The following is a 26,055-nucleotide window of genomic DNA, read 5'->3' on the forward strand; positions in this document are numbered from 1 at the left end:
TTAAAAGCGAAAAAGCTTACTGTAACTTTAGCCATTAGGGAAGTGTGTCATCTCTCTGGTAAATCAGGAAATTATCTGCTACCACAGAATCATAATGCTTGCAGCTAAGCCTGACCTCATAATTAAGAGGGATCACAGCATAAAATGCTAACATGTTAGAAATGTTAGCAAGCGTGAAATAAAATTACTGAATTCCCATAGCAAACAATACCTAGGCTTGTTATGATCTAAATCATTTAAATCCTTGTATTCTAATTACTAATCCTCACAGAAATCAGTAGGCTACTTTTAATACTTTAAGATAAAAACAACTTCTATTAAGGAACTGTATATATTACAGGTGTTTTAGTTGACTGGCCTACAGAATTTGTTAAGTTTCAAGGCCTGCTTGATTGTTGCTATTAGAAAGGCTAATTGGATACTCAGTATTCTTCTTTCAAATCACAGGTAATACCAAAGCTACAAAATAAACACAGGTTGGTGGTGGTGTTTTTAAACTTGATGGACCCAGTATTAAGTAAGTTTAAGTTTGAGCTCTGCTTAAAGCAGGCAAACATATAAAGGTAAAAAAATAGTAATAATGAAATAGAAAAGCTGATATAAACAATTCTCAAATCTCACTGATCTCATTACAGACTCGTTTTTAAAATTAGACCTCGGGGCACCTGGGTGGCTCAGTGGCTTAAGCCTCTGCCTTCCGCTCAGGTCATGATCTCAGATTCCTGGGGTCGAGCCCCAAATAGGGCTCTCTGCTCAGCGGGGAGCCTGCTTCCTCCTCTCTCTCTGCCTGCCTCTCCGCCTACTTGTGATCTCTGTCTGTCAAATAAATAAATAAAATTTTGAAAAAAAAATTAGACCTCTTAAAATAATGCCTTCAAGTGTAACTCAAACATAATTTCACATAGCAAGTATGCATGCCCTAAGGCAATCCGCTTAGGTGTATACTCCCCACCAGGCAGTTAAAAAAAAAAAAAAAAACTCACATAGCTTAAAGTTTGATTTATTAAATATGACAGCAAATCATTCAGTTGTATTTATAACAAAAAATTTATTTTCACAATATTTAAATGACCATGTTTACAATTGCCACACCACTAATCCTTGCCAGCCTTTTCATTTTCTCTAATACTTTTTCTATAAACTTGGAAAAAGCAATACTCTATTAAATCAATAATGTAACACAAGATATATTATCAAATGCTGGCATTTCCGTGATATTCAAGAATTTATGACAAGAAATGGGATCTCGGGCTTAAGGATAAAGGGGAAAAAAAAAACAAGCCACCTAATCCCAGAGCAGGTAGAGCTGGGACGGGAAGTACGGGTGTCAGTAAATGTTTCTGAAGCCAAAGCAATTTTCACGCAAGTTAAACTCAAACTTTTCTACACAGAAGTTTAAAACCGACCTGAAACACTGCTTCGATAGTGTAACAGAAACGAGTGGCCCCAAACAAAGCAAGTCCTTTGGAGCAACTGTTAATGTGAATACAAGTGCTTTCTCCAACCAGGAAAGCATGGAATGAAAAACTAAGTGCCAAAGAAAAAAAGTTAAAGCGTGCCAAAAGGTCTTAAAACTACACTTAGCAGTGAACGGTAAACGACCCCACAGACTCCTGCAAAGAGAAGCTGCTCCACTCCCCCATAAGCAGAGGAAGCCATGGGGACTGGCCGGGGGAAACCTGAGAAAGGGCCCGGAGCCCTCCACCAGTTCTCTCAGAAGCTGTGACTGTCTGAAGAGACTGAGGGGCCCCCAAACCGGAGAACGGTCGGGCCACTAATTCCAGGACCTTGCCCTTCCCGCCACCCTCCTCCCCGTCCCGCAGCGTCAGCCAGTCTCCTCCGGATGCAAAGAGTACTCAGGGGGGTCGGGGGACTGCGGAGCCGGCGGCCTGAGCGCCCTCTTTACCTGGTCGCAGAGGCGCGGCCAGGCAGGGAGGGTGCATGAGCGTGTCAGCGACACAAGCCGCCTGCGCCTACCCACCCCGCTCGAGCCAGGTTTCCGAGGCAGCTTCTGCGAGTCTTCGCCCACCGACCTCTGGCTGCCAGAAAGGCCGGGAAAGAAACAACAGGCACGGTATCTTGGAAACAGCGGCGTCGGCCGTCATTCATAATCCGGCGGACCGGAAACTGGAGGTTACGTCACTTCCTACCGTGGCACAGCCAAAAAGTTCCCCTCTTCACGCTGCTGCAGGAACCTTTGTTTCCCCTTCCTCGGAGAGGGCTAGTTCCGGGAGTGGTTCGGAAGGGGCCTCCGGGAACGGACGGAGCTGCGGGGCGGAGCGGTGAGTTGTGACGAGCTAGCCGGCTCCCAGCCGCCTCTGGGAGGCTCGAGACCTCCGCGAGGCGAGGTGGGAGAGTAGTTGCGTGGGGTCTTAGTTTCCTCGCTCTTCATGGGAAAACCTCGTAATTTGCGGGGGGTCGCGCGCCCCAGGCTGACCGCTCTCTCCCTTCAGCGAGGGTTGTGCTTCCTCCTAGGGTGTTTCGGGCTAGGGCTCGTCGGCTGAGGCACGGCCCCAGGGACTAGGCTCCTGGAAGTCTGTCTCGGACCCTTCTCGGAAGGTTTTGGCGACTTCTCCATGCAGCTCCCTCTTTCCGCCTCTTACTTTCTCTCGGGGTTCCTCCTTAAAGACCTTACCCCGTGCTAGGCCTTCGGTGTCATGTTTTGATCAAAGGATTGGAATTCCTTTTCTGAGCGTCTGCTAACTTCTCTGTCACTTGGTTGATTGGAATCATAGTCTTCTGCTTGCCCTGCGTTTCCAGACGAGTCCCTAAGATTTCAGTGTAACCCAGGGCCAAGAATTCAGGAGAGGATGGAAATGCGCAGCATCTTTGAAAGGATTTTTGTTAGAAGGGGTCGCAAGAGCTTCCAAAGACATAGAGGGCAAAGCTTTCTAGAGCCGTTATGAGATGGCAACCCTAACAGTGCATTCAGTGTGAATAGGTTCAGTTTCCTTGATCTTGTGTGTGCACATGCAGATGATCAACTTTGGACTTTTTCTAAGATTGGCATGTAGGGTGAGAAATGGGATCTAGGGCAAAGCATTATGAATATCCAGTTTCGGTTGGAGACATCCCAGATGCCCCAGAAAGTGATACTTAAAAAAAAAACCTAGTTCATTCATTCAGTATTTTTGAGAGCCTAAATTTTAAACAGTAGATTTATAACTAAAAACAAGCTCTTGCCCTCATGGAGTTACAGTCGAGTGGGGTTAATTTAAGCCAAGTAAAGGATTGGGAAGAGAGTATTGCAGATAGGAACATTGTACAGGTCTCTAGTATTGGAAGACGTGGTTTTTGTTTATATTGCTTTTCCTTTTGCTTTTTCCATGTTTGAGGTGGGGGTGCAGGAGATGCAGGGAAGTTGGGTTTGTCTTTTGTTCTTATTGCTCTTTGCAAAGGGACTTTGTAAGTGGTTAGAATTATGTAGAAGGAGGAAAAAATCATTATACTTTACTTTGAACCCTAATAATTCTGTAGCCATTATTTTATGGTACTTTGCAAGGTAGCAAAGTAATAGTCAAAAAGATAAATACAAACTCCCTTTCCTCCTCAAAGTACTCAGAGTTTTATAGGGAATGTAACACTTTTGGGGGGGAAAAATATGGTTCAAAGTAGAAAGTCCTAGTACCACAAGAAAGCACTATATGAGATATCCTAGGAGGGAGAGATTATTAGTAGTATTTGGGGTGGAGAAGGACACACCATTGGTGAATAGAATCTTCATGAGAAATAATATTTGAACATAGAATTTGGACATCTAAAAATGGGTAAAAAGCCTCCCAGAGAGAAAAATAAGTAGAAGTGTCAAAGCTAGCTAATGGCTCTGCTGTAAGGAAAATCTGTATATGAAGAATTAAAATTTTTGTACCAGTTAAGGAGTCTTTTTAAATGGTAGGTGAAGAAATTCGGCTTTATTTCGAAGACAGTAGAAAGTTTTTTTGAGCAAGAAAATGAAAAAAGAAAGAAATGTGTTTTGGGAATATTAATATGACAACAGTGTTGAAGTCAAGGAGGATAACTAGATTATTGCTATAATACAAAATTATAAAGACTTGAATTTGAGTAGTAGCAGTGGAAGTGAAAAATGGAACAAATGTGACAAATGTTACAGAGTCAGAATCCATAGGGAAAGCCTGCTGATTGTTTGGTAATAAGGATTAAGAGCCGTTTCCCTGAGGGGAAGATGTAGGCCCCAGACCGGATCAGTGGAGAGTGTCATTCATTGAAAAGGGACCCCGATCTCTCTTTATCTATACACATAAACACACCTAGAACTTTGTTTTTTGGAATCCTCCATAAGAATGGTATGGCTCTTTTCCAGTCTATTTTGATCATGGATTTTAGAATATACAGGGAAGGATTGTATAAAAGTAACATAATTTGGTGTAATTCCAGGAAAATATTTTTGGAAGTAATAGAGGAGGTAAATTGATAAATTAGTTGCTGACCTCTTTAAGGACATAAATAGATGAAAATAAATTTTATTATATTTGCATTTGCCAGTAAGAAAGGAGAATAGAAACCAGAGAAGACAATAGAAAAGTGGTAAAGAAAAGTAAGATAGAAAACGAAAATATAAAGGATAAAACACATAACTATGAGTGTTTTATGTTAGGCCCATCTACTGTTTTCTCTTCAATGAGGGAAAAAAGTTGGAGCAACGAAGTGCCAATATGGAGAAAGCAGAGGGAACAAGGAATTGGAGGCTTCTATAAATTCAAAGTGCAGGTGGAATTGAAGGAAAGAAATGGGGCAAAAACCAAACAAACAGAAAACCCAAAAGGAAGGTTGACCTGGTACCCTGAAGACATTTCTGGGTCAAAACAGTGGAATAGATAGAATAATGGGATATTATAATCAAAAAGTAGAATAGTTATGGCTAGTTTCAAGCTTCAGTGGCTGAAGATAAAGCTCCTTAGGTTGAAGATTTAAGTAAAAGTGCAGGAAGCTGGAGATCATCGATATAGATGCAATTTTAGCATCGCTGAAGATGAAGGTGTGGAGGAGGAGAAAGATGAATGTGGTTCCATACTTTAGCAACCTTGAAGGTGCAGGTGTGGATTTCAAGAGAAGATGCTGATGAGTGGTGGTCATAGAATGTTTTCCCAAAAGCAGCAATATGGAATTAGATATCCATAGACCTCTTTGCTCTATGAATAGGAAGTGAAAGGAACACCACTAGGAAATGGTGGTAAAAAGGTGGTGTCATGGGGGAAATAGAAAGGGTAAAGCTATACAAGGAGTGCTTAAGAAAACAAGTAGAAAAAAAAAAAAAAGAAAAAGAAAAAAAAGAGAAAAAAAACCAAGTAGAAAACATAGGGGAATATATTGGTAATGAGTGGGGGCTAGAAGACAATGGGCAACTAGCAATGAAGTTAGTGTGGAAAGAGAAGGGCTGAGCTGAAAGAAAGTACTGGAAGGTTTTTCAAGGGAAAGGTAATTTGTACTTTAAAGTAGCCTTGATGTATGCATAATAAAGAAAGGTAAACTAGAAGTTGCTAGATAGCCTAAAGCAGTGGCCTCCAAATTTGTCTCATTATTCATGAGTGTAAAATTGAGCATACTTCCATATACGTTATCAATTATATGCATACACTGCTATCATTCTGTATATTAATAGCTATTTTTTAAAGATTTTTTAAAATTTATTATTTATTCATTTGACAGACAGAGATCATAGTAGGCAGAGAGGCAGGCAGAGACAGAGAGAGGGAAGCAGACTCTCCGCTGAGCAGAGAGCCCGATGCGGGGCTTGATCCCAGGACCCTGAGATCATGACCTGAGCTGAAGGCAGAGGCTTTAACCCACTGAGCCACCCAGGCACCCTAATAGCTATTTTTTAATAAAAAAAGAAATTCTTACATTTTTCCCCCTATATTCTTCTATGAAGACCACTGGGCTAGAGGGACATGTTAGTAATTTAGGGTGTGGGTACAAAGCCTGTTCAGTTTTATAATTATAGGATAGTATAAGAACTGACTCCCAAGGTTCCAGTTGGAATGTTGGTATTGATAACATGACTTCCCTGGTTTTATAATCTAGGTGTTGACTCTTGTCACCTAATCTGTAATGCAGACTTTTTATTGGTGATTATGGAATTACATAACAGTAAATAATTTGCTTCTGATTTTCAGCGTAGAAATTTCAAGTAATGGTTTTTCTAGTATATTAAAAGGATTCTTTTCAGTATTAACCCTTTGGTCAGTCTCATAGGAACAGATGGTTTTGGATAAGTAAACACTCTGCTGTTTAGCTATAGAAAGTTATATCAATAAAACAATATGTCGTATTCCCCTTGAGCAGTCAGGACAATTCAATATTGTGGACATTTCAGTGAGGAACTGTTTTCTCCTGAGAATATGTAGAGTGACCAGCCTATACCATAAGTAAATTTGACCTTTCTTACCTTATCATCTATATAGATGATGTATGGAATAATACCATCTTAAAAAGTGACAGAGGATGGGGTGCCTGGGTGGCTCAGTGAGTTAAAGCCTCTGCCTTCAGCTCAGATCATGATCTCATGGTCCTGGGATCGGGCCCCACATCGGGCTCTCTGCTCGGCGGGGAGCCTGCTTCCCTCTCTCTCTTTCTGCCTGCCTCTCTGCCTACTTGTGATCTCTCTCTCTCTGTCAAATAAATAAAATCTTAAAAAAAAAAAAAGTGACAGGTTGCTTCTCAATTTTCATTAAATTACTAATACAGCTGTTTGAGGTAGGTTATTTTCCTATTAGTACTGGCTTTTGGATTCATGAGTGATTCAGATATTTTAGTAGAATGCAGAATTTGACAATAATTCTGAGGCTGTCAGATAAGTATCTAATATTTTCTTGAAAACTTAAAAAAAATGACCTAAGGGTGTGTGTGTGTGTGTGTGTGTGTGTGTGTGTGTGTGTGTGTGTGTATTTCCTGTCAAAGTTGGAGAAGGATTGGGGAGAAGTGGATGGGTAAGGAACAAACAAAATTCATTTCAGTCTGAACTTTCATATGCCAAGATTCAACCTACAGCAAGTTTTAATGATTTTATAAACCCCTGAAAATGAGAGATTACTGTGGAATTGCTGACAGATCCTTAACTCTAACAGTGCAAGTGTGTTGCATTATTACAATATTAACCTCAAGGGTAGAAGACTTCAACTTCAAGCCCTACAATATTGATCAAAGGATTGAACACGAAGTATACACTTTTATTTTAATAATACCTTGCCTGGAGAAGAATTTGAAAAAGTGACGCAAGAAGTAGAACCACATGATAGAATTGGTATTAGCTGAAAACAAAACTTTTTAATGTTTGGAATTTCATAAGCCTTTGATGTACATCTTCACTATATTTTAAGCTCCTAATGACACAGAGCATTCTCATAGGCCCTTTGGGAGATTTAAATATAGATAGATCTATCTATATATCTATCTATATATATATATATTTTTTTTTTGTAGTAACTATGGCACCATTCCTTAGAGACCTTGCTTTTTAAAAATAAGTTAATACATGAGATACCACAATCTAAATGCGATTCAGTAAGATTATCATTAGTATGTTTTCTGAGGCATTCAAGATTGGAGATGAGGACTAAGGAGATAAAAAGAAAATATAATTGAGGTAAAAGCTGCAGCATCAAAAGCTGCAACACCTTTATAGCTCATCACTTAATGCTTCCTCTAAACATCGCCCTCCTGTGACACATACCCCCCAAATCTTTTTTTTTTTTTTTTTTTTTTTTGGCACTGGAAATAAGGCTGGAGAGAAGAAATTTTGATATATAGTAACCCTGAGCTAAACACATCAAATTCTTGTACACTGAACTCTTAGTGTACATTTTAAAACAGAGTTAGGAAGGGGCTCTGTGGCAGGGAGGAGCTTATCTGGATTTAAAATTTAGCTGTGGATATAGATACATACAAAACTGATATGTTCTTGCTTCAGGTGAAAAGAATTTGGTAAGGATAACAAAGAAATTTACCTTTCTTTGTAATAACCTTTTAGACATTTCAGATTTTGTATCATGGGCACAATATTACCTATTATAAACAAAAGAATTAAATAAATAAACTTTAACATAGATAACTGTTCATTGTCTCTAAGTTAACACCCCCTTCTTTTTTCTTCAGGTGTTTGCAATGGCAGCTACTGTGAACTTGGAACTTGATCCCATTTTTTTGAAAGCACTAGGCTTCTTACATTCAAAGAGTAAGGATTCTGCAGAAAAGCTGAAGGCACTACTTGATGAATCTTTGGCTCGGGGCATTGATTCAAGTTACCGTCCATCTCAGAAGGTACCTGTGTGAATTAAAAGCTTGGGGGATGGAGTTTTGTAAGGCCTGTAGTAGAACAGTGTTAATATTTAGACCATCTCAAAATAGTCTCCCTGCCATAATAATCTTTCCTTGAGGCTTGAAGAAATTATATTTTTTAGTGTTCTTTTCTTCCATCATGCTTTCAAAGAACTGTTATATTACATAGAAAAGTTAGCTGTATGGGAGGGATATTCTACTTTATTTGTAGAGAAACCCACTTATATATGATTTAATTTCTAATTCTTTATGAGCAAAATATTTTTTAAGCTTCTGTATGAAACCATAACTCGTAATTATTCTCAAAAGTTTTATGGGCCAAAAACCATGAAGTAAAAGGACAGATTTTGCAGTGAAGTGGATTGAATATGGGTAGAATAATTTAAGGGAGAAAGGAGGTGTGAATGAACTATGAGAACTGTGTGGCTCCAACTTTGATAATAATAAAGCAGCCAAGCGACTTTATGTGAAAAGAATATATATTTTGGAACCAAACCTACTTTAAATCCCAGCTTGCCGCTTATTAATTGTGTGGTAATAGATACTATATCCTGAACATTTATTGTGTTTAAGGTACTTTTCTACATGATATATGTGTATAATTAATTTTAATTGTGATAATGGTCCTTTGAAAGAGGTATTATTTATTTTCATTTAAAAATAAGGAAACTGCTGGGCCCCTAGGTGGCTCAGTTGATTAAGCGTCTGACTTTGGCTCAGGTCATGATCTGAGAGTTCTGGGATCAAGCCCAGCACAGGGTTCCCCAGGCTCAGCTGGGAGTCTGCTTGTCCCTCTGCCCCTCCCCCTGCTCATTCTCTCTCTCTCAATAAATAAATAAAATCTTAAAAAAAAAAATAAGGAAACTGAGGTGCATAGTATCTTCATTTCAGTCGGCCTCTATTTCTTTATTAGTAAAAGTAAAATTAGTATAATAAAAATTACCTTGCAAAACTGTGATAATTAACCAAAAATAAAGTATGTAAGTTACTTGGTGTAGTATCTACCTGGTACATAGTAGGCTTTTCATGAGTGGCAACTCTTACTATATTCTGTAATGGCTGATAACATTCTTTCAAACCTTTCTAAATCTCTAGAGCCCTGAAACTCCAAGTCACCCAGGTCTCTGAACCTAGACACCAAACTAAAGGAAGATAGAACTATATCACTCACTCAGTGTAATCCACACTCTCAAACTCAAGTCAGGCCCAAATGCCAGACTCAGCAGCCAAGTCCCAGATCCAGTGCTTAAGTAAACAGTGGTATTTTGCCCCTCATCTTCTTTCAATTTAAACTCTCATATTCTCAAGCTTTTTTACTGTGTTTTGAATAGTAGGGGCAGTGTGTCCTTGTTTCTTCTACCATCCTCATTCTGGTAGGTTCAGTGAGTTCAACCTGACCAAATTATGCAACTCTACAGAATGCACTATTAAGTTTATTCTGCTCTGACTATTGATATTATCCCAATAGGAAAAACCTGTTATTACTGAAGAAGCAGTACTGTATTTTGAGATTTTAAAACAGAGGGAAGTTCATCTATTAAAGTACATGAAAAATTTATTTCAATTAAAAAGCCTCCTGCCCTTAGATTTCTAACTGGAGTTACTTCTATTGATCAACCTAGAGAATATACTCTGTTAGGTATATAAAAAGTATGGATTCACTTAATTATAGCCTTTAGCTGTTCATTTCCATCTCTAGAATAAATCACCTGGAGGCAGTGGTATACTTATAAACATTAACAACTGGCTTTCTAAATGTAGTATCAACATAAAAATTGGTTGATATTGCATTTACCTCATTAAAGAAGTCAAATGTGAAATAATGAACTTAGGGGCGCATGGGTGACTCAGTCAGTTAAGCGTTGATCAAGATCAGCTCTTGATCTCAGCTCAGGTCTTGATCTCAGGGTCATGAGTTCAAGCCTTGTATTGGGCTTCATGCTGGGCATGTAGTCTGCTTATGTAAAAAAATAAAAAAGGGAAGAGAAGAAAAAGAAATAATGAACTTAGAACTTAACTCATTCTTCAATGACTTGTAACTCTAGTTGACTTAGATAATAGTTTTCAAATGCTGCAAGATTATGTTTTTTAGTTTTTTATGTTAGAGAAGTAGTACACTTCTAAGTTTAATCTCCATTACCAACATTTTTTCCATCACTTTCCCAAGGCTATACCAGTGGTCACCAAACTTTCTGTAAAGTATCAAATAGTAAATGTTTTAGGTTTTTGGGGCCACATTGTCTGTCACAATGATCTAATTCTGCCATGATAGCATGAAAGCGCTGCAGGTTATACATAAATGAGAAAGTATTGCTGTGTTCTAATGTAACTTTATAAAAAAACGGGCAATAGGCCAGATTTGGCCTCTAGAACTAGACGGTGGCACAATAAATCAAGTGTAGCTACCAATAAGTCTAAAGCCCTTTTCTTTATCCCTTCCCCATTTCTTCCTCCTCAGAGGTTACCACTGTTCTGAAGCTAATGTATATCATTCTTGCTTGTATTTTTATACATTTATGTATTATCACAAAAAAGTAGACTGCACTCAGATGTTCTAGTTTATTTAGAATGGAAGGAAATGCTCTTCTTTTTTGCGGGGTGATTCCAAGGAGGTATCGTATACATAAATTTTTTATACTGTTAGCAATAGATAGCAAGTGTAAATACCAGCAAAGTGGTAATATAAGACAAGGAGGAAAAGATGAGCCAGAGACTAAAATATTTGCAAATCAAGTATCTGATAAGGGACTTGTATCCAGAATCTGTGAAGAACTTTCTAGACTCAGTAATAAAATGAACAACTCCATTTTTTAAAAAGGGCAAAAAATTTTAAGGAACACTTTACCAAAGAAGATATATATATGGCAGATAAGCATTTGAAAAACTGTTCAACAGTGTTAGACATTAGGAAAATGGAAATTGAATCAACAGTGATATAACGCTATATACCTATTACAATGTCTAAAATTTAAAAGATTAACCATACCAATGTCAATGAGGATGTGAAGGAGCTGGGACTCTCATACACTCCTTGTGGAAATGTAAAATGGTATACTACTTTGGAAAATGTTTTGGTAGTTTCTTAAAAAGTTGAACATACACATGCCATATGTGATCCAGCCATTTTATTCCTAGACATTAGTTCTAGAGAAATGAAAGTAAATGTCCACACAAAGAGTTGTGCATGAAGTGTCATAATAGCTTTATTTGGAATAGCCCCAAACTCTAAACAAATATCTATTAATAGATAAATGAATAAACAATGGTATATCCATTCAATAGAATATTATTCAGCAGTATAAGGAATGAACTGTTGATATACTCAGCCTGAGTCAATTTCAAAATAAATAGACTGAGTGAAAGAAGGTAGAAAAAGAGTACATACCATATGATTTTGTTCATATAAATTTCTAGGAAATGTAAACTAACTAATAGTTATAGAAAGCAGGTCAGTTGTTGCCTGATGATGGTGGGGGACATAGTTTCTCTAGGATGTATACCTCTAAGATAATTATAGTGGGCCACAGGGAAACTTTGGGGGATGATGGATATGTTCTTCATATTGATTATAGTGATGGTTTCATGTGAAAATTACCAATTTTACACTTTAATAGATACAGTTTTTATATCAATTGTTTCTCAATAAATCTTTTTAAAGAAATGGATTTTACATTGGTCAAAACATACCTTAATTTTTAACTAAAATTTGTTTATACTTATGATCTACTTTTTACAGTTTGTTAGAACATTTAATTAGTATCTTTTTATTTTATCTTTTAGGATGTGGAGCCACCCAAAATTTCAAGCACAAAAACTATTTCTGTTAAGCAAGAGCCCAAAACATCTTCCAGTCTTCCTTCTGGCAATAGTAATGGCAAGGCCCTCACAACTGAAAAAGTAAAGAAGGAAGCTGAAAAGAGACCAGCTGATAAAGTAAGAATTAATTTAATCGACCTTTAAAAAGAATAAATCAGTTGCGCTTATAGGCAGGAACAATGTTTCTTTCTGTGCTCACTTTTACATAATAGTAGGTAAAGTACATAATTTCTCAGTAAACATATTTTGATAATTATAGATGCTGATGTTGATTTTTTTAAAAGTGAGTAGAATTTACATTTTTTAACCATTTACTGAAGTCATTATCAATACATATTTGAACCCTAGGGGATGTACTAATTTCAAGTATAAACTTTAATCCATAACTTAAATATTCTAGATGGAACAGTTGTTGAGAAGCAAAGACAGGAGAGAATAAAGATGTAAGTGACTAAACATGAAATTTGTTTTAGGATGGTACGTACCTTAACAGACCTACAGATAATTCTTGGATTGCCTATTTCGAATGATTTTTGCACATAGTTAATTATTAAGATTTTAGCACTTAGTAAAAAATACATTTAAAAAGCCTTTAGTAGGGGCGCCTGGGTGGCTCAGTGGGTTAAAGCCTCTGCCTTCGGCTCAGGTCATGATCCCAGGGTCCTGGGATTGAGCCCCACATCGGGCTCTCTGCTCAGCAGGGAGCCTGCTTCCTCCTTTCTCTCTCTTTGCCTGCCTCTCTGCCTACTTGTGATCTCTGTCTGTCAAATAAATAAATAAAATCTTTAAAAAAAAAAAAAAAAAAGCCTTTAGTAATTCCTGCCCTCAAGGTGGAGTATTTTAGTCTCATATGTTTTCATACTTTCTCTAAATATTGGCTATTCTTAAAATATATGGTATTTTCTGTACTTTTAAGTTTCTATAAATGGTATCACACTGTACATGTATATCTTTTGGCAACATACTTTTTCATCTCTCAAGAAATGTGCTTTTGAAATTCACCTGTGTTGATAACAAAGAGGGAACATTGCTTTCAACACCATATAATAGTTACTCAGTAAATAAGTCAGTTTATCCATTCCCCTACTGGTGAGCAATTAGCTTATTTCTTCTTTTTTCTATTACAGTGGAGCTTTAGCAAGCAGCTTCAAAGGTAAATTTGAGCACATGATGATAGTTTCTATAGGAGGTATATCTATAAATAGATGTAATAGGATAGGTACATCTTCAATCTTACTAGACATTGGCAAATTACTATCCAAAGTGCATATACTGAATTTGTACTCTCGCCAATAAAGTATAAGAATTGAAAATCCTCCATGTCTTATCAGACTTTTTAATTGTTGCCAATTTGACAGGTATGTCTATAACACATATCTTAAAGAGAGGAGCCAGAATTTGCTTTGAAGCAAATATGGCAGTGTCTGGATGACTGGGAAATGGTTTGTTACTTACTTATTTTCAATATATTTCAAATATCAGTAGTTTAAGATTTTATTTATTAAAGAGAAAGAGAAAAAAAAACACAAGTGCATGGGAGGGGCTGAGGCGAGAGGGAGAGGCAGAATCCCCACTGAGCAGGGGATGAGCATGTTGACTTGATCCCAGAAGCTGGGATCATGACCTGAGCCAAAGGTAGATGCTAAACCAACTGAGCCACCCAGGTACCCTAAATAACAGTGGTTTATAATTTAAAATATTTAAGATAAAAAGTGGCCTTAAAAATTGCCTTTTTATTGCTGTGGCTTCTCATTTCACAGCATCTGATTGGGAAACAAAAGGCCATATAAGTAAGTGCATTGAATCAGAATTCTTTAATGGATAAAAGAATACAAGGACAGATACAGATACATGCAAAAATGTTCTGATTTTTTAAATTTCTACCTTGCTGTTTTTTTGTAATGTATTGATTATGAATTTATTATAAATCTACCGATCTTTAGTGTTTATAACTGTCCCTAAAATGACAAAATATCTGTCAGGTGGACTTGGTCTTTGCAAGTGTCCATCGTATCCATCTCTCTATGATTTAAGGTTTATTCTGACATGTTACTTTCTGATTGTCTGCTTTTTATAGATGAAATCAGACATCGCAGAAGGAGTTGATATTCCAAAGAAACCTAGATTGGAAAAACCAGAGACACGGTCCTCTCCCATTACCGTCCAAACTAGCAAGGATTTAGCCATGACTGACCTTTCCAGTTTTGAGGAGACTAGTGCTGATGATTTTGCCATGGAGATGGGATTGGCCTGTGTTGTTTGTAGGTAAGTTGTACCTTTCTGTGGAAAGATTCTTTTGTCCTTGTAAAGAGAGCAAACAAAAGGAAAAAAAAAACAGACCAATTATGGGGTGTTTATATTTTGTTTTCATAATTTGGAAGTGGGTAGGAGATAAGTAGACTATTCTCTATGAGATACCCATATAACAATTTAACATCTTGAAAATTGTCAAGTATTTTATCTTCCTCACTGTGGCATCTTTAATCTGTTATGCCATAGTAACGTTTTCTGGGTTCTAGAGGAAAAATATTATTGCGTTATTCTTTAGTGAAGAAGAACCTGTTCAGATTAATTTGTTTCTTTTTAAGAAGTCTGTGTTGCCTTTTTTTCCCTTTGAATTGTTGATAGTACTTATAAAGTAGAATGTTACACATAATTTTCTAAACACCCTTACATCTTTTCCTACAAATAATGGAGAAGAAATCAAAGGATTGTGTAGGTTATTCTGAGTGTTATTTTGAAATGTGGATACATAATTATAAAACATGGATGATTTTGCCTATTAGAAGATGCATTATAAAAATAAAAGAAAACTGAATTTTATACTGCTTGATGCAAGGGGCTAAATTTTTAATTGTTTATGACTTGTACTGCCTAGCGCAAAAGAAAAGATTACCATCTTTGTTGCTGTTTTCTTCATGGAAATGTTAGATTCTGGTGCGTTAGGACTGATAAAGTAACTATAAGCTTTTGTGAACTTAACAGAGAATGAATTAATGTACTTCTGAATAGGATCATTTGTTACAGCTTCACTGTTTTCACATATATTTATTTCAGCCTTTAGCTACCATGAAGTTTATAATTTTTAAATAAGAAATAATGGTAAAGTAATAATGGAGAGAGAACTAGTAGGATAGTCTAAGGAGACGTAGGATGGTCTAAGGTTGTGGTGATTGCTTTTTGAATTTATATTTTCTTGATATACAATTTGCTACATTCTATTCAGTTGATAACACATGTATTTATTGAACACCCTTATCTGGACAGTAATATGCTAAACATTGTAGATAATTAGGTCCTGTTTCCACCTTCATGCATAAGTCAATTTAAATGTACAGGCAACTTATTTTAATGAACTTCTATATTAATGAAGAAGACAATAACATGTAGGTAATGCATATAAAGGAATTTAATAGAAGTATAGAGAAAATTTTATGGGACTGTTGGAACTAAGGGAGCCAGAGTCTCCCTTCTTGGGAGAAAGAAAAAAATTATGAGAAATGGCTAGGAGAATATAGCCAAATTCAGTTACTAGGGTACGTTACATTCATTTATGTTTGAGCGTGGAATGCTCGTGCAGGCTGCATGCTTGAGTTTGTTATTTTGCTGTTCGGTTGTTTGAGGTTTTTCCCTCTTTTATATATCACACTTACCAAAACAACCCTAAAGTGGCTTTAAATTGTTGCATTCAAATAAGTGCAGTGTTTAATGGTATTTTTCCTTAGGCAAATGACGGTGGCATCCGGTAATCAATTAGTAGAATGTCAGGAGTGCCATAATCTCTACCACCAAGATTGCCATAAGCCCCAGGTGACAGACAAGGAAGTGAATGACCCTCGTCTGGTGTGGTATTGTGCTCGATGTACCAGGCAAATGAAAAGAATGGTAGGAATCTTTTTTTTTTCTCTATTTTTAAACAGTCTCTATCATTTTTTTTGTTGTTGTTGATAGGTGCTTTTCAAAATAAAATTTGAATATTTAAGTTATTGAAAAAATACATATACTGGTTATTTAAATGTTTGTATTTATAATGTACATGTATGATTTATGTATCTATGCCTAAAGAAAGGACCATATTATATCCATTTTTCTCTGTTGAGCTTTTAGCTTATTCTAATATAGATAAACAGGATTAGAGACCCACAAAACATGAACATTCCTGAAATACAGTATGTCTGTATTTACAAACATTTAGAAATACTATAAAATACTGTGGGAAATGGTGAGATACAAAGCCCTAGTCTTTGGTGAGTCTGGTAAGGACATACTGAAAATGTCCATTCCTGGGTGGGCTTAAACCATTAAACTCACAAACTATGTACAGAAGCATTATTTGCATATGCATGTCTGTCTTTCCATCTGTGTTTCTCAGTTCATCAGTCTGTCCTTCTCATTGTCTTCAAGTGACCATTAATCTCATTTTCCTAATGTACTTTCTTTATTTACTTGGCTTGCTAATATAACTGCCTTTAACATCATACTGAAATGTGTTTTCACTTGTTATATTGGATAGTTTGGTAATTTCTATTTATTTAAAAGGCAGATAAATAAACTTTATCATTTTCCTTTGAAGAAATCAAGAAATTGTGATTTACTTTAGTGACTTACCTGCTTCTCCTGTCCTTCCTCCCCTGCCTTAGATAAAAGAATTTTCACATCTGTTAACCAAATAAATTTCTACATAGACTTTTCTGGCCAAATATATCTTTTTAAAGGCAGAGGTACATAGTTAAAAGTAAAAATTCAAGGTACCTATTTTACTTCTCAATCAGTTAAATCAGAAATAGGAAATGTTTTTATTACTTTGAAAATTAGTGAAATTTCAATAGTATGTATATTTTCAGTTTGTAACAGGGAATTTCTGTGATAAGATATAATTTTTTCTGCTTAGTTTGATTTTTATTTAGTTTATTATTTAAACTAGTCTTCCAGGACTTCAATCAAATGATTATGGGTGAGCAGTATAGTACATTCCAGGGCATTAATAGAAGTAGTCACTAAGAATTGATAATAATAAAAATAAGTAATTTGTGACCACAGTCTTTCTTTAGTATATCTTCAAAGATTTTTTTATTGTTATTTTATTGTAAGTCTCAATAAAGTAAGCACTGTTCTCTTCGAAATGTTTTCTCCTCCCTTTTTTGTGACAGTGTATACCAAATCTGTTTGTAGGTCTAGCCCTCTTTCAGGAATGAACTTTGGCAGCTGGCCAGATATCTTAAAGTAACTTTAAGTTCAGTATCTTTAAAATTAAAATTTTCTTCTCCACTCAGTTTTTCACCCAGTTGTCTGAACTAGAAAACATTATCTTTGATGCCTCTCTTAATTCTATATCACTTTGTTGACCAAATTTGCTAGTTGTGCCTCTTCTTCATTTCTTAAATCTGTTCATTTTGCCCTTACTACCCTGTCCCACTAATTGTCTATTGCTTTAGCCCCTTAAGAATTCTCCTTGTTTCTGGGGTGCCTGGGTGGTTCAGTTGTTTAAACATCCAACTCTTGACTTTAGCTCAAGTCTTGATTTCAGGATTGTGAATTTAAGCCCCATGTTGGGCTCCAAAACTATTACCAAAAAAAAAAAAAAAAAAGTCTCCTTGCTTCCTTTCAGTGTGCCTTACTCACTTCAATAAAAACAATTAGAATTGTTCTTTTCAATTTTTTATCTAATGTTATCTGCCTAAATATGCCCAGTGGCTCTCCATTACTTATATAATGAGGTTATACTCATTACGGTGAATATATGGACCTTCTCTATATACACCCATACACTCTGGCCATGTTAGGCTAGGTGTATCATTTCCTGAATATGTGATGAACTTTTCTTTTCCCCTATGTCCTGCTTCTCAGCTTTCCTTCATCTGCGGTATCTTTTCTTCATCTGCTTTACAAATTAAATGTGTAATTCATTTATCAGTAAGACCATGTCTCATTGATTGGCATAGCACTAGAGCAGAGCTCAGAACTGGACATGTCCTACTTTCTGTTGTTTTCTGTAATGTAATATGGAGGAAATGTGGATTAGTACCAAAAATAGTCAATAAGTTCAGTTTATATGTCTAAGAATCAAAAGTACTGAATGGAGAGCCATGATTAATGTTAAAACATGAGTAGAATTCGCCCAGACTAGATTCAGAGAAATACCAAAAGGCAAGATCTGAAGTGAGCCTAAAGATCAGGATCCAATAAACACAAAGTTTAATGGAATTTGGAAATAGTATGGGTACTACTACAGTTGCTTTCAGTGTATATGCATTGGTTATTGCTCCAAGGTATCTCAGAGATATTATAAATAGCATCTTATATCCCCATTCTCCCCACACTAATTTGTCCAAGTAGGGCAGATTCTACAGTACACATATTATATATTATTATAGGAAGACCTAGTTAAGAATGTAGTGATAGGGTGTGGCAGGCTCCAGGATCATTCTTCAGTTCTATAATGTTCTCTTTACCAGGTAATGGGTTTTGCCCCAGCCCTAAGTCAGAGATTCCTATAACTTATTGCAGTGGTTTTCAATCTAAGGTAATAACATACCTACTCAGCAGCATTTAGAAATATGTGGTATTTTTTGATCGCTGTCATACTGGCAATTACTGCCCTGAGTGGGAGATTTCATACATTCTTCAATGTGTGAAGCACTCACCCAGTGAAAAATTATATACCTTTGTTGGGCAGCACCAAGTCAGGGTTAATATCCTAGTTCCCAAAACTAGTATTTACCAGCAAAAGACCAAGGGCCCTTGGTATTTCTCACTCGACTCGTAAGATGGCTAGGTGATGTAGAAGCAGCAAAACATCCAAATGTGATCTTCTAGACAAAGGCCCTTTCTTGGCTTTGTTGTAAGGAATCTACTAATGTCATGTAAGTTAAACCAGTCTTCAGAGTCTAATCTCTGAAATAGATGTGGGTTGAAGGAAGTGTAAGATTGAAAGCCATGGTTATGGAACCATATATTTCTGATTTACTATGAGGGCTGCATTCTCATAACCTGGTTTTGCAATAGAGAATAAGATGGTCCTCCTTCCCTGCTGGTAAGAGATATTTTACCAAGGGTAGTCTTCTAGCAGCCTTAATAATATTCTTGATCTGAATGTCTCTTTATAACGTTTGGAAGTAGGTATACTTTCATACAGAAAACATGTAATATAAAAAATGTGTTGAATTGAAACGTAAGGACCAACATTATATAGTACAGCAAACCATAGCACAAGAAGTGTATACAAGAAAGTCCAGACAAAAAGACTGTATTGAAATTTCCAGAAATGGGAACAGATTATTAATAAATTTCCTGATAAAGTCCTGCATGGTCTTACTAAGACTGTCAGACAGTGGACTGGCTGGGAGCATCTTTCCCCATCCAGTATGCATGGATTCTTCCAGATTCAGTTTTCTTATCCTATATAAATGAAGATGAATAAATAAAAACTCTTACTGTCCATACTCACATGTGCCAGACACCGTGTTAGACATTTAGGTAGTCATAATTCATCCTCATAACCTACCTTAGAAACAGTTCGTCTTATCCTCATTTTGCAGGTGAAGAAAATGATGATTTTAGAGATTTCCATATTTTACCTGTGGTAACATAGCTAAGGAAGAAGCTGAGCTGGGTTTTAATCCTATTTCTGTTTGACTCTAAAAACTGTGCTTTCAAACACAGCACTGTACTGTTTATATAATTATGATTATTTACCTGGAAAACACTAATAATCTGAAAAATGAATAGAGTTCAGAAGAGAATGCAAAGTTATAAAATAAAAAACTCAATTATTGGTCAAAATAAAACTGAAAATGCTTATAAAGGAACAGTGGATACAAATTCCTCTTTAATAACATAGAAAATTGTATTTGTGGACTTTCTCAAAGAGTTTAGCATGCCTGCTTCTTCAGTGTGAAAAAAACCTCAAGAAGATACATCATTTGTCATCAACAGTTTTTTAGCCACATTCGGTATTTGAGATCGTATAATTGATCTGAACTACCTTTAAACTCACCCTCAGTTACTTAGAGATTTGTACTTGAACATCAAGGAAAAAACTCTTTTAAGTCTTTAACTAGCCATAATAAATAAATGGACTCATTACAAGTGAAGCTAACTGGTTACAAGTAATTTGTGATTTTCCTTTTTTTAAAGAAATAGTTTGGTTTGTCTTATTAAAATGGTATTATCAAACCAATCTGCATGATTTCTAAAGCTTAATATCTTTACTGTTTAGAAATGAATAAAATCTGTAAAACCATTCATAGAATGATGATAAAAATAATTTGTTCAAGAATCTATATTTTTAGTGTTACCACAATATTTTTTAAATGTTTAACTGTATTTCAATTCAATGAAGAGTCCTGTGACAGATTTTTTATTGTCTTTTTTTATGCATTCCTTTAAGATTTTGTGTCTAATTTAATTCTCTGATTTTTTTACAGGCTCAAAAAACTCAGAAACCACCACAGAAACCAGCCCCCACAGTTGTTTCTGTAGCTCCAGCTATCAAAGATCCACTGGTTAAGAAACCAGAAACTAAACTCAAACAAGAGACAACTTTTCTAGCATTTAAGAGAACAGAGGTCAAGGTACAGTACATTCCATTTTTATCTAAGCTTGGATTTTAATTTAGTTGACTCAAAAATACTTCCTTGAAAAAAATATTGATGAGTAACATTATATACTAAATGGCAATATGTTGGAAAAAGACTGCATTACTATTACTATTAGGTAGAAAGGGAACATTTATATAATTATTTAATATCTAACTCTGTATCTCTTTTTATCACCATTAGGAAAGATCTATAAGCATTCCAAAGTGGTATTCTTTACCATTTCTATGTAGTCAGGCATTTATCTCCAATCAGGAATTTTGTTTAAATTCTAAATACTTCTGCCCGCAGTTACAGCAGTTTTGCTCCTCACATTACTTGTGCCGAGTGACCTTGTAGCATTTTTTTTCTCCCTGCTTATTGGCTATTGAAGAAGTTTTCTTCTTTTGTCTTTTTTCCATCATTATCATGAACTTTCAAGGTACCTACTCCTTATACAAAGGGACCAGATTATCTAGTGAAAGTGTCACCTTTCTCATTCTTAGGTTTGCATCCTTGAAATCACACTACATTATTATTAATATTTGGCATTTTGATATCGTGGAATAAAATATTTTTCTAACCTTATTTTATAACAAAAACAATATTTTTACTGAGTTATACATTCCAGTTTTAAGCAGAGTACTAAAGATGGTAGAAAAATATTAGACCCAAATTCTCAAAGGTTGATCCCAGAAAATTCCAGATATTACACTGTCCTAGTGACTCTAAGTAGCTAAGTTCAAGAACCTTGGTGTGATGATTAAGAATATGAATGTAAAGGAGTGCCTGGGTGGCCCAGTTAGTTAAGGATCTTACTTTTGGTTTTGATTCAGGTCCTGATCTCAGGGCCATGGGAATGAGTCCTGCATCAGGCTCCATGCTCAGTGGGGGTGTGGATCTGTATTCCTGCTCTTCCCCCTCCTTCTGCACCTCCCCTGCTCTCTCTCTCTCAAATAAATAAGTCTTTTTTTAAAAAAAAGTTATGAATGTAAAGTACTCTGAGAAAGATACTAATAATTTTATTCACAGATCATTTTTTAAACTTAATTTGCCAGGGAAGAGTTAATATCCAAAGGATATCCATATTTGCCATGTCAAAACTTAGTGAGTTGGAATAGAGTGAAGAATAATTTATTGAAAGTAATTAGAGTTGCTGTATTTTATACTTAAATCACTTTTAAGTAGATTTTTATACCAACTTGTTACTACTAAAGGTTAATTTTAAGAAATCCAACATGTAACCATTGTATGGAAAATAAGTTAAGGCTTTGGCTGTCATGTTTATTCTGATTAAGGGGCTTTGATGTTTTTATGATGAAAGTTGAATACATTTCTACTCTGAAAAATATTTGTTTCCTTTTACATATTAAAAAGCAGATGGCTTTCTAGCTAGGATAATGGGCAAGAAAATATTAATAGTTAAAAATTAAGAAGTAGGGTGCCTGGGAGGTCAGTTGGTTAAGTATCTGCCTTCAGCTCAGGTCATGATCTCAGGGTCCTGGGATTGAGCCCCGCATATGGCTCTCTGCTTAGCAGGGAGCCTGCTCCCCTACTCTCTCTGCCTGTCTTTCTGCCTACCTGTGATCTCTCTCTCTCTCTGTCAAATAAATAAATAAAATTTTTTTAAAAATTTGAGAACTAGCTGAGAAACTTATTATCTATACTAAAATACTGAGAGATTACTTGGTCTCCATTGTTTGTGTTATTTTACTTTGTCGTGTCCTAATAGTATTATAAGCCATATGTCATTTTGTTGAAAAGCAATACCAGTAACAGGAAGCCATTAAACTAAAATGCTATACACACAGAACTGTTTGTACTTCTTAAGTCTTGGTCTTTTTAATTACTTCAGATGGGTTTTTGTTTATGAAGTTTGTTGAAAGATCATTTAGCCATATGGCAGACAGTTTTATGTTTAATAGAAAAGGGAAAAAATTACATCTTTCATAACTAAAACAAGTTGACTGCACTTCTGTCCTTTTGCTTCCTTTAACTTTTTCTCATTACCTATGTGCATTCCTCCAGGAATGTATAATTTATCTGTGGTTTATCTTCTCTGGATATCCTTAGATATCCAGATACAGTAAGTAACCTTAGAGAGTTACTAAATGATGTTACTATTAAAAAAATTCTGTTTTTCAGAGTATGTGAACAAAAATTTGGACTTTTCCTCTTATGAAATAAGTATCTCAGCACTCTATTCTGATTACTTTTCACACTGGTTAAAAATGTTTACACAGAGGGGCACCTGGGTGGCTCAGTTGGTAGAGTTGTAGACTCTTGATTTCAGCTCCGGTCAATCTGATATCAGGGTCCTGAGATCAAGCCCTGCCTTGGGCTCCACACTTAGCAGGGAGTCTGCTTAAAGTTTCTCCCTCTTTCTCTGCCCCTCCCCCTTTCTCTCTCTCTCTCTCTCAAATAAATAAATAGGGGCACCTGGGTGGTTAGTTGGTTGAGCGTCTGCCTTCAGCTCAGGTCATGATCTCAGGGTCCAGGCACAAGCCAAGCCCCACATTGGGCTCTCTGCTGAGTGGCGAGTCTGCTTCTTCCTCTTCATTTCCCTCTGTGATCACTCTCACTCTCGCGCTCTCAAATAAATAAATGCAATATTTTAAAAATAAATAAAATAAATAAATTTTTAAAATGTTTACATGCAGACAGTATTGAAGGCTACTTTGTAAGAACTAACAACTCTCCCAGAGTTCAGGTCTGAAGTACAACTGTATGTGTTTTAGGCATGGTAATTACCATATTTTTAAGTAAAATACTATTTGTAAGACTTAATCTTTTACCTATAGGTAAATTTAACACTTTCGTGAATCTTAAGAATATAAAGGTAGAAAGAGTGCTGGTAGGAATTTCAGTTTATAATTAATTATAACAAAACACAATTTTACCTAATGTGAAGGTAAAAAAAAATTGTTCTCATGTGAATAAGGGCAATATTTATTTGTACAATGACGTTGGTGTCACTGTTAGCTTTTGACTGGCCAAAGAAGTTAGAGAAACTAAGGTGTTACATCTTTAAGAAATTCATCTGGGAGTGAGTCAGGCCTACTTAAAATGTCACTGTGCAACTTTTGAGGCAACTGATAAAATCTTTTATACAAAGCAGGGATCTCTTGGGTGATAGCTTCATGGAAACCGTGAATAAATTATGAAAAAAAAAGTTATGAAACCTTTTTAATATATCACCAGAGCTGTACAATTCCAAATAGTTAACATTGCACATTTGTATATATTTTGCAGTTCAGGAGCTATTCGCTCAAAATTAGGGTTAGAACATGTTTTTTTAAAAAAATGGACTCAGGATCTGACACATTCATTCACTCAATAAATAATAATCAAATGAATCTGTTTATCTCAGACATCTTCTAAATGTCCTGGGTTTAAGCATTTTTGTCCAATAAGAGTGGATTCTATTTTGGAATGATCGACAAGCCATTTGGAGCAAGGTATAAACAATTAGGTACTTCACTGAACTAGATAATACCTTTTTTGGGTGAAAAACAAGTTAAAGTATTAAATCTGATTTTCTAAGAGTGCTTGTAACTGAATCTAAAAGCAATTCCCAAAATCAAATTTCATACATTTCTTTTTTGGAATCATTAGAACAAGAATATGACATCTCAGAATTTCTGCTTTGGAAATAGTAGCATCAGTTAGCTATGGATAAGTGTTATTGTTTGTGTTTTTTCAGATTAGTTTCATAAGAACTTAATTTTGGTGGTATGATTTAAATTTCCCAAGTCATTACTTTTGTATAAAAAAATCCAACAATTCAACTTGTTTTATATTTAAGATATTATATTGTTAATACATTTAGCTCTAAAACAATGCTTATCTTATTTTTTTTAGACATCCACGGCTATTTCAGGAAATTCTTCTAGTACCAGTGTTTCCTCTTCGGTAACCAGTGGACTAACTGGATGGGCAGCTTTTGGAGCTAAAACTTCCTCTGCTGGTCCATCAACAGCAAAACTGAATTCAACAACCCAAAATAATAGTGGGAAACCTGCTACCTCATCAACTAACCAGAAGCCTGTGGGTTTAACTGGTCTGGCGACATCATCTAAAGGTGGAATAGGTTCCAAAATAGGTTCCAATAACAGCACTGCACCCACTGTACCACTGAAACCACCTCCACCTCTAACTTTGGGCAAAACTGGCCTTAGTCGCTCCATTAGTTGTGACAATGTTAGCAAAGTAGGTCTTCCTAGTCCAAGTAGTTTAGTTCCAGGAAGCACCAGCCAACTCAGTGGGAATGGAAATAGTGGGACATCAGGGCCTAGTGGAAGTACCACTAGCAAAACCACTTCAGAATCAAGCAGCTCTCCCTCAGCATCCCTTAAAGGTCCAACTTCACAAGAATCACAGCTCAATGCCATGAAGCGATTACAGATGGTCAAGAAGAAAGCTGCCCAGAAGAAACTCAAGAAGTAATGTGGCCAAGTAGGTTTTTATATCACATTACCCTAAAATCTTATTATTAGGACATAAACTGTAATATACTATAATTTAATAAAAATCTTCACAATGAAATTTCTATTATTTCTTACCTTCAAATGCTAAATGTTTTTAAGCAAAATTTGGAAATCTATTTTAAGTCTGTTTAACATTATTTTAACAGTTTCCTTAGCATGTGAAAACAATGATTAAAATGATTAATTCTTGATGAGAACTTCTGGAATCCCAAGAGACTGGTAGCATACATGAATTTTTAAAAAAAGAAATAGTTCATCTTCTAGCAAAGCCCCAAGAATTAATCCTGCTGAATAAGGTGCCTTACAAGGTGGCAGGAATGACCCAATATAAACTTTCCTACTTTCCCCCCAATATTCCAGATATTCCATGTTAGTCCCCGGCCGCATTTCAATTGATTCTCCCTCTCCCCCACAAATATTTTATCTCCCCATTTTCAAAATGAGTTTTATATAATTGATTTCTCATATTTCTGTATTATATCTTTACTTTTATTTTTATCACTTCGTATCAGTTATTTAGGGATCTCTCTCTTCCAGTAGATTATGAACTCCCATAATGCAGTACTTTTCTCCCATTGCCTGCTTTTTCTTATATTGCCAGTCTAATATATGCACATTATATGTACCAATAAATGTTGAATTTTGATTTATCCTGGTTATCTATATTCCTGAGAATTCTTGAACAAACTACCCCTTCCAAGAATTTTTGTGGATGGATAATTTCTGAGTTGTTTACATACTGATACCTTCTGCTATATCATGGAAAGAAAAAAGGGGCTGCTTTATTTTTACTGCCCAAAAGTGTTACAGTTTTAATTTTAGTTAACTTTGTATAAAAGAAGCTCCAGTATCATGATTAAATCTTGAAATTGTTCTGAGTA

General features: G+C 35.8%; 2 protein-coding genes across 3 annotated transcripts in view; one reads left to right on the forward strand and one right to left on the reverse strand.

The window, feature by feature from the left end:
- Positions 1-2,192, reverse strand: part of LOC111157119 (glutathione S-transferase C-terminal domain containing) — a 133,120-nt gene extending 130,928 nt beyond the window's left edge. The window contains exon 1 of the mRNA XM_022518360.1: positions 1,982-2,192. The gene's annotated coding sequence lies outside the window, so the exon portion shown is untranslated. The remainder of the gene's footprint in view (positions 1-1,981) is intronic.
- Positions 2,193-2,205: 13 nt separating this feature from the next.
- LOC111157127 (integrator complex subunit 12) lies at positions 2,206-26,055 on the forward strand. Of its 2 annotated transcripts, none has more exons than XM_022518373.1 (7): positions 2,206-2,282; positions 8,113-8,277; positions 12,076-12,228; positions 14,189-14,376; positions 15,837-15,996; positions 20,538-20,684; positions 24,549-26,055. In XM_022518373.1, exons 2-7 carry the CDS (start codon positions 8,122-8,124, stop codon positions 25,131-25,133), a joined length of 1,389 nt encoding a protein of 462 aa, XP_022374081.1. In that variant the 5' UTR covers positions 2,206-2,282; positions 8,113-8,121; the 3' UTR covers positions 25,134-26,055. The 2 variants fall into 2 exon arrangements, with proteins under 2 accessions (XP_022374081.1, XP_022374090.1); XM_022518382.1 differs by lacking the exon at positions 2,206-2,282 and adding an exon at positions 2,310-2,348.

This window comes from Enhydra lutris, unplaced genomic scaffold (genome assembly GCF_002288905.1).
Source record: "Enhydra lutris kenyoni isolate GAN:26980312 unplaced genomic scaffold, ASM228890v2 scaffoldscaffold3, whole genome shotgun sequence".
Classification (NCBI taxonomy): Eukaryota; Metazoa; Chordata; class Mammalia; order Carnivora; family Mustelidae; genus Enhydra; species Enhydra lutris.

Excerpts from the sequence above, each read along its gene's own strand:
- LOC111157127 (XM_022518373.1), top strand. The coding sequence starts at position 8,122 with ATGGCAGCTACTGTGAACTTGGAACTTGATCCCATTTTTTTGAAAGCA. Across the intron at positions 15,997-20,537 it reads CCAGGCAAATGAAAAGAATG|GCTCAAAAAACTCAGAAACC; the intron begins GTAGGAATCTTT and ends ATTTTTTTACAG. Across the intron at positions 20,685-24,548 it reads TTAAGAGAACAGAGGTCAAG|ACATCCACGGCTATTTCAGG; the intron begins GTACAGTACATT and ends TATTTTTTTTAG.